Here is a 9,089-nt window from a genome sequence, read left to right as displayed (position 1 = left end):
CTTCTCATTCTACGCTCTCTTCCTTGATAACAGCACTTCTTCCCAGGGCTTCAACCATCGGCCCCAGCCTATGCCCTAGTCTACGCTCCAGCTCTCAGAGGCCACCTGACTCGGGAATATCTTCACCGGAATGACCTGCAAGCATCTCAAACCCAGTGTGCCCAGACTCATCATCACCTCCCTCTTTTTGACCCCTACGTCTAATTCATTTCCAAATCTGTTACGTCTACCCCGAACTAGTGCATATTTAACCTCACACTTCCATTGTGGGTCTTCTTACTCAAAACATCGCTGGCCCCTGATTGGATTCCTGACGTCGCCTCTGGATCGGCCAGTCTACCGTCTGTGATGGGACCGGGGTTAGCATTCTGAAGTGCATACTACAGACTGTCATGTCCACCCCCTCTCTAAAAACATTGATAAACGCCTCTCTCATGCCTGTTGCACCCATACTCAGTGGGCCAAAAATCGCTCTCCTAAACTCGTTTGAACTCTCCAGCCCTATACCCTTCTACTGCCTCGTTCGGTCATCCTCCAAGTCTCACATCCTCCACACAACTTTCCCAAACTCCGTCAAATTAACCCTTTCTGTCCCTCCACTCAAGGTGGGGACAGGGCATTTACCATAGGCCACTTGGTTTTCCAGGCACTTGCAGGACAGTTGGGCCCCCATCAGCCCAACATCACACATCACAGCTAACACAGAAGGCAGAGTGACGTCACACCGAACACCTCACCAAAGGGTCACGGAGGGATGGCTGTCTCATCTCCCACAGGGCAACCGTGGGAAAAACACAGGGACAAAGAGGTCTGCTAGAAGTGGGAAGGGAAGAATCAACCCACCGTACTTTTGCAGCTGTTAAGAACTAAGACGAATGGAGAACAGGGTCTAGAACAGGGCCTGGCGCAGGGTAGGCACTCAGGAAGAGGACTTGGTGAATGAAGAAACATGAGCATATTTGATCATTTATTGACACATTCATTCATTCACTGAGCATCTACTATGCCCCCTACTATCACTCTCATCAAAAATACACATTCTAGACTCTGAGAAGCGTCCAACCGGCTGTGTTGACAGGAGGTCATGTGGGAAAGGAATTGTTCACTGTGTGTGTCTGGTGAGACAGTGAGTGGCTTCTTACACACGCAGACAATAATCGCATTGCTTCTGGGCGATCTCCTACGGCTTCCACTTCACAGAGCACCTCCATTTATATTCTCTTTTTCGATCCTCATAGCAAATCGTGTGTGTCAGTACCACACACAGGCCCTCTCAGCGACCGCCGATTGCAGTAAGGACACAACAGTAGCTATTAGCAAGGCTCTGGTTCATTCACACAGGACTGCATTTGCCTCCCGTGTGGCCGACACTGTTCCAGGTACCGGGAATACAAAAGTGGGCAGAGAGCTGCCCGCCCTCGTGGTGCTTACCTTCCAGTGGCTGACCACCTTCCTGATGATGTGGTCTCCAGCCACCTGCTCCCCTTCTTCCCCCGACCCCCTCTTTTCACCCCAGCCACACAGAACCTCAGGCAGTGTTCTGAACACGCCCTGCTGAGAAAAGGCCCCAGCACACACGGTCACCCACGGTGTCTCCTCTTCGGAACACCCTCCTCCCTTCTCCATCTGGCTACTTCCTTCCGGGCCGTCCAGCCTCAGCAGGCCCAGGTATCGCTCCTCAGGAAGCTTTGCCCGTCGCCCGCCCTCACCATGTCTAGCACGCCCACACGCGTGGCCATTCCAGCCCTGAGGAAAGGTCACTTGTGGAGAGGGTAATTGGTGGTTATGGTTTTCCCTTGAGTAGGTATTATTTTCTTTCTTCCGGTCCACATCCGTCACCTGGGCCACCCCGCATTTGTTCCCCTACTGCCGTGCTGGGGGTTCTTACTCTCCCCTGGGGGTCCCAGGAAGGTCTGACTCCACGGACAGTCCACGTGTGGAGGGCAGAGCCTCTGCCTCAGAGCTACGCTGGCCCACAGACTCCCATTTCCTTGGGTGCAGTCATTGGTTTAGAGAAGAGCGTCTGGTCCAAGGTGGTTGGGTTGATTTTAAAAAGAGGAACAGTGAAAAACGTGCTCCCTGCTGCACACACGTGTTAAACGTTTGTTTGACAGTGAGGTTGATTTTAAAGGCTGGAGATTGACCAAGGCTGAAGGAGAGACTTTAGATGCCTCGGAAATGGCTGCGTTAATATAAAACACAAAAGCAGTGCCTGTCCACCTTAGGGGAACAAGATGGTAAATAATTTAAAAGTCTTTTCATATAGAGTCAATAGGATTCATGTTATTAATAACTCAAAGCAGATGACAACAAGATTAATCAAAGGGAAAGACTATTCGTCTTCCGTCCTGTTATTACTTTACCCAATAGGCCCTAAAGGGGTTTCTGACCGTTTCTCAAGGACAGAAGCCACAGAACATGTTGCTGTGAGTAGCACACCCCCCCTGCCTGCGCTCACTCACAGTCCACACACACCCACCGAGCCCTGGACGGTCATGGGTCACTGCGTGGGTTTTGGAGCTGAGTAGACACTTCCCTCCCTGTGTCTTGTGCCTTAGACAATTAACTGAGTACCTCAGTTTTCTCATCTGCAAAATGGGCAAAATTGTGACTTTCTAGGTGGTTGTAAGAATTAAATAATCAATGTAATAACATTTAGTCTAGGTCATAACAGATAATAATAGCTAAAATGGCATAAAATTGCATTCTGGGCACTATCCTAAGCACTTGAAGCATTACAACAGCCCACACTCTAGGAGGAGGTTAATAGTACTTTCATTGTGCTAATGAAGGAGTCAAGGCTAAGCCAGGCAGCTACGGGGTGCAAGGCTCAACAGCCACAGAGCGCTCCATGCGAGACGACCCATTACGGTAGCGATCATGACTGTGCCTGGCTTAAATGGGATGCTTACAGAAGAGGGCTTTAATATCCAGACTTTCTTTTTAAAGGAGTTCTAACCATCTAACTTGATTTGGGGAGAAACTGACAGTGATCCAAGCTGCTTAAACATTAAGTCAACAGGAAAAAAAAACTAAAACTGAAGTCAACAGGACTGCAAACTTAACATCCCCAAACATAATGACAACCTCAGCCTCCTTAGGTCAGATGTGAACGAGCTGACACTATTCTCGAACCCAAAGCGTGGGCCAAGTATTTGCATACAGTTTTAAAGGACAATCTGAGATGGGGTGTCGTCTGATTCTCCTGCAAACCTCTTGCGCCAGCTACGAGCTCACGGAGCATGACCTCCGTTATCTGTCAGATGAGGGGATTTTATTAGATCAGTGACTCTCAACCCTGACACCACATATCTGAGTCCTCCAAGGCACCCCCGGAGATGCCGATCTAACTGGCCTGGGGTGCAAGTGTGGCTTGGGAATTTCTGCAAGCTCCCCAGGGGCTCTGATGTGCCAGCAAGGTTAAGAACCACTGCCTTAAATCATCACGAAGGCCCATCTCAGAGGTAAAATCACAGTTTCCTGTGCATCTACACAGATCAGAGGCAAAACCCCAGGATACCTGAAGCAGGATCTTGTTGCCATCGTAGTCCTGTGTTTGCCACCTGGTGCGGCTGATGGGGACGCACGGGTGGGGTAGAAGAGGCACCAACTGGCCGATCTCTTGAACCTTGAACTGCAGCACTGAAGACTCCTTGGGGTCCACTGACATTCCGAGGGGCAGCTGCTCCAGGGAGAACTGCAGAGCGAAGCGCTCGGTGGCATGGAGCACGAAGAAACAGAAGTTGCTCCTCTGAGCGGTGGCTCCCTTCTGCAGGATCAACTCGTAGAGTCTGATGGCATCCTCGTAGTTATCAAAGCTGCAGTAGACCGTCACCCTCAGGATCTCGACGCCGCAGCGCACCTGCCGCACGCCCCAGACCGGCATCTGGCTGTCCAGACTGTAGAGCTCCTGGTTGGCAAGAACGTAGGGACACGGCCTCCCCCGAGCATTCGGGGCAGGGTAGCACTGCCACGGCCAGTGCTGGAGGGAGTCAAGAACGCGAAATAGCCGCTCCTCTCCCAGGCTCTCGTGCAGGAAGAGCAAGACAGACATCCCCGGGAACCGGGAGCGCTTGGAGTGGCACTTGTCATAGTATTTCACTGGACTGACCCGCTCTGACACCAGAAAGGGGCGGACGTCTGGGCAAATGCAGTCCAGGAGCTGATCCAGAGTTTGCTGCAGAAGCGAGCCATGGCCAGAGTGGGCGAGGAGGTGGACGGTCATGGCCAGAGGCTCCGGTGTCCCGTCCATTCCGCGCTGCCCGAGGAGGACAGAGGGAGCAGGCGTGGAGGCCCACGGTCAAGCCTCTGCAGCGAAGGAGCGTTCAGCCCACCAGGAAACCTGCAGCCACTGCAGAGCAAAGGTCCTAACCTGGGCTCCCGGTTGCCGGTGGCCTCACAGCCAGACCATCCAACAGACTGGGGCACAACAGCCTCGGGGTCAATGTCATCCAGCTCGCGCATAATGTAACCACGCCTTGGGCTTGTCCAGGCACTGCCCCGGGTTTCTGTTTGACCTAAAAACCTATAATCCTGAGAAACACCCAAGTGGGTGGTTCTTACGGGCACTCAGCAAAGGAAATGACCAGGCAAAAGGAACAGGAGTCGGCTCTGTTGGCTGATAGCAATCTGTTTAGTTGAAAAGACATCCATTTTATGGGCCCACAATGGGTTCTGATTTCCTCCTTACATCTCTCTGTGTTTACAGTAGGCTCCCAGGCCACCTGAATACAATGAGTGCTTTCAAACAATACTCGAAACTTGTCCCCTTGCCAGGATTTTTTTTCTCCCTTTGTCTTTTTATTTTGTTATCAGACAACCGATGCTAGGACATTGAAGAGAAGACACTGTACCTACCTAATACTGAGTGTTCACTGAAAATGATTTGCTCTGATGCAAAGTCTGCCGTATGTACTGAAATGTTGCAAAAAATAAAAAAGTAAAAAGGTGTTGTAAAAAAACCCCCCCAAAACCAAAAAACAATCCCCCGTTATTCATGCTGATTCTTCAGGAAGAGTGAGAGCTGCCCATTATCGATAGTATCATTGCTCAGATCTACTGAGGAGCTATTAGGCACCAGTCAGAAACCGGGCTTAAACTTCACATAAATGGATTTAATCCTGCAACAAACCTATGAAGAAAAGACTGTTTATCCCCAGATGACTAATGAATGACCTAGGGCTAAGTAACAGAGAAGCAAAGTAACTTGCCTGAGGTCTCACAGCTAAAGAGGGGCTGAGCAAAGATTTGCACCCAGGGACTGAGAGGTGCCCCAGAGAAGTAAAGATGAGGTGCCTCTCGGGGACCTGCAAGTCCCGGCCTGGATTTTCTTCCTTAGGATAGGGAAAGGGCACCAAAGCAAATTCTCGTTGAGGACGCGTATTTATCCTAGAGACTTGGCGTGCTGTTGAATCATAAAATGAATAAACTTCATTAAGAATATTCGAGCTCTAAACATAACACCCACCCTAATGTGTTCTGAGGATCCGTTTGAAATTCATTTGCTACTCCGGTAGCTGTGCTTCTGAAAAGGTGTAGACAAGCACATTTTTCTAAACAGAATTCCTAAAACAAGCTACTTAGGAATGCTTATAAATGGAACACATTGTGACAATCTTCCATAATTTAGAAAGCACTTTGGTGACTTTCAATATAACTTACCTTGACTTTTGCTTTACGTAGGCAAACTCCTTTAATAGCTTAGTAACCAAATTTGAGGTCAAATATTGTTATCTATGGAAAGGAATCATTTCTATTCAGATTCCTTTTCTAAATCAAACCTACACTTCCAATCATTCGAGGTTCATAAATCCTATACTTTTTGCATTGGAAAAATAGATAAATAGAGTTGATAACAAATGAATTGTTTTTTAATTATCACGGTAATTAAATTCGTTTTGCTGCCACTTCCCAAAAATCATTAGTTTTTTTTTTAAGATATTATAGCTCTCAATCTTTAAAAAAACATAACAACTCTTCATTCATATTACACAGTAGCATTTGCAGGCAATAACTTTCTCATCTCTCAGTAGGACACCCTCCCCTTTTCTGTATCCTTCCACTCACAGAACTGTCTGTACACAGGCCCTTTAGAATTCAGACATGGTTTTTTGAAATATCCTTTGCAATTCTGGAAATAACTCTAAAGATTCAAGGAGAAAAAACATACCCCTGAGACAAAGATATTAACTCACAACATTTTGCACAAGGCAAGTATTGAAGCCCGTATATAGGAACGGGTTTGCTTCTTCGTGTTGTTTTAATCTTTTATCCACTGCGAAAACATACTTTTTTCCTCTCGAGGTTGTCATTTCTGTCAGGACTGGAAAGATTTCATTAATCTGAAGGCAGCCAAAGTGCCAAGAAATACAGGGCTGGGGGTGGGAGGGGGTACCACGAGTCTCCTTTATGACTGGTTGCCTTTGAAATTATTTTTCCGGGAGCAACCTGAAATATTGACCCTTAGAGCAACTGCCTCCCTCCTCCTCACCGCCTGCCACCCACCGTAATGGCCAGATTCTCAGCTCGGCTCCATTCCACTGTGCTCTGTTTGCAAGCTGCTTCTGCCAAAGGCTCAGAGGAATATACGAGGGGAGATCATCAGCTTTGACTGCCAGTACCTGGACAGCTGACACTCAGCTCTCTACCTTATTTTTCTTAAACTTGGCCAAGATGCCCGGTATCTGTCAGTCACCAGCCCCTGGATGGCAGCCAGGGGGTCAACTCCTCCCGGCAAAGTGGAGGAACTGGTGACAGGTAGTACAAGGAAAAGTAAGAAATCAGCTAGTTATGAGGCTTCGTTGAACCCATGGGCAGCCACCGGGATCTGTACTTGCTGTAAGCCGCATAAATACAGAGGGATACATTAAAACTCTGACCCCCGACTGCCGCTCCGAGAACATTCGAGAAAGTTTCTTTCTCTTTTTAACTTAGAAAATGTGTTTATTTATGCCACATATTGCCAGCCAGGCACTGCGCCAGGAGCCGAGAAGAGAGATTCACCCGGTCCCACTTTGGAGGAGCCCCTGAACTAATGTCATTGGTGCTGCCGTAAAGGTCACTGCGGGATGCCATCGAAACCCCTAGGAGGAGCCACGAATCTAGGTGAGAGTCCACGGAAGCCTCCAGGGAGAGGGGGAGATGCTCCTGGAAGGAAGGAGCCAGGGGAGGGGGGGAGTTACAAGGAGAGGAAGCTGATGGGGACCGGCCATACCTGGAGAAGAGCGTAGGGATCGTGACCCACTGGCCAAACAGCAAGCAGTTCAAGATGGCTGGAGGATGGGCACAGAGAAGGCGGATGGTGGCAAGAGATTGGAAAGGCAGCCAGGCCTCACAGGTCACCCCAAAAGGTTTGGGGGTTTTCTGGTGGGAACAGAACTACAGAAAAGTTGGCTTGAAAAAGGAGGTAGTGCTTTGAGGAAAACATGGACAGGAGTGATATGGAAAGTCAAAGTCAACAGACAGCTTGTTGGTTGGATATGGGCAGAAAGCTGCAGGGACGGGTCCAAGAGGCCTCCCAGGGTGCTGAGGTGAGGCTACTCTTCCCCAGATAAGGGACCCCGGAGAAAGAGAGCAGCTGAGAGTGAGGATGAGGAGTACAGATGGGACATGGTGGGTGCACATGCCTGCGGGACATCGGAGTAGAGATGTGAGTGGCCAGACAGCCTACGGGGCAGCAGTCCAGAGAAGACGGGTTGGGGACCATTGGTCTTTGGGTAACATGGGAAGGCAGGTGGCGACCCAGTGGAGAACACATGATGAAGAGAGGAAAGTCAAGAAGATGGGACTCCGGGGTGCCCAGTGTCAGGAACGAGTGGCATGTCCGTGGCATCCAGAGAGAAGTGGAGAGCGAGTGTGTTGTCTGAACCCTGTGTGGGTGTCTTCGGTTACAGGATTTCAGCAAGTGACACCAGCTAGATAAATACGGTAGCTCCGAGTTTCAGAATCACTCTCCCTTCTGGACTAAGCAGATTCCGAAGAAGCGCCATGCAGACCTCAGCCATTCAAACCTCTGTTTCCCTTGTTCCCCCAACACTCTGATTCGTTGTCTGATACTCAGCTGCGAACCAGAGGCAGCACTGCAGAGCCCGAGGCAATAAACGGAGACGGGTGCTGGTGAAGGGCCAAGGGCCATGCCTTGCTCATCCTTTCACCCCCGAGGCAGCCCACAGCCCTGTTCCTGCACAGAAGGAGGCGCTAGATAGATCTGGAGTGAAGAAGGAATTTGGCATCTCTGAAGGGATAAGAATCTCAGGGAGCTTAAGGGACTGTCCAGCTGGTTAGTGGCAGAGCCCAGATTTCTGGTTTTTAAACTATGCTTCCCACCCCTTCTAAGAGGAGCCACGCACAGCAGCATTCATTACCTGTGTCTATTCAGACAAGGGTCATTCAAGTTCAGGACACACAGCCGGCACATAACAAGGGAAGAGGAAGGCGAGAGGCAGGGGCATTACTGGTTAACACGTGCTTCCCCCACCACAGGCATTCCTAATAATGAACTCCTGTCTTGAAATGTTCATCAGGAGATTTGGACTGATAACTTCTTATCATATTAAAATTTTATTCTTTTTCATTTTTTTGACCTCTTACCACTTGGCTTTCACCGTACACACACACGCGCACACACACACAGACACAGAGATGGGCGTGTATGCACACACGTACTCACACACATGTGCACACTCACACACACACACACACACACAGAGATGGGCGTGTATGCACACACGTACTCACACACATGTGCACACTCACACACGTGCACACACACACAGAGATGGGCGTGTATGCACACATGTACTCACACACATGTGCACACTCACACACACGTGCACACACACAGAGATGGGCGTGTATGCACACACGTACTCACACACATGTGCACACTCACACACACACGTGCACACACACACACAGACACACAGAGGCCTATGCACTCCCACCCCCTCTCATCTCCCCCTAGGGCAGAGGTGGGAGGGAGGAAATGGCCACAGCAAGGCCCTTCTCCAAGTGGCTGTGCCCTGTAGCTGAAAGCCTCTCTCCTAGTTTCCCAGAGACTACCCCTTGTCCAACCCAAAACAATGCTATCA

General features: G+C 49.6%; 1 protein-coding gene across 1 annotated transcript in view; it reads right to left on the bottom strand.

Annotated features, from left to right (window-relative positions):
• Window positions 1–4,470, bottom strand: part of FAM124B (family with sequence similarity 124 member B) — an 18,259-nt gene extending 13,789 nt beyond the window's left edge. Inside the window, exon 1 of the mRNA XM_008690404.1 lies at window positions 3,521–4,470. Coding sequence (XP_008688626.1) covers window positions 3,521–4,252 — 732 coding nt within the window. The 5' untranslated portion in view covers window positions 4,253–4,470. The remainder of the gene's footprint in view (window positions 1–3,520) is intronic.
• Window positions 4,471–9,089: the final 4,619 nt, after the last annotated feature.

Source organism: Ursus maritimus, unplaced genomic scaffold, assembly GCF_017311325.1.
Source record: "Ursus maritimus isolate PB19 unplaced genomic scaffold, ASM1731132v1 scaffold_1, whole genome shotgun sequence".
In the NCBI taxonomy this organism is placed as follows: Eukaryota; Metazoa; Chordata; class Mammalia; order Carnivora; family Ursidae; genus Ursus; species Ursus maritimus.
The sequence above is the reverse complement of the archived record's forward strand: the minus strand, read 5'-3'. Positions and strand labels throughout refer to the sequence as shown.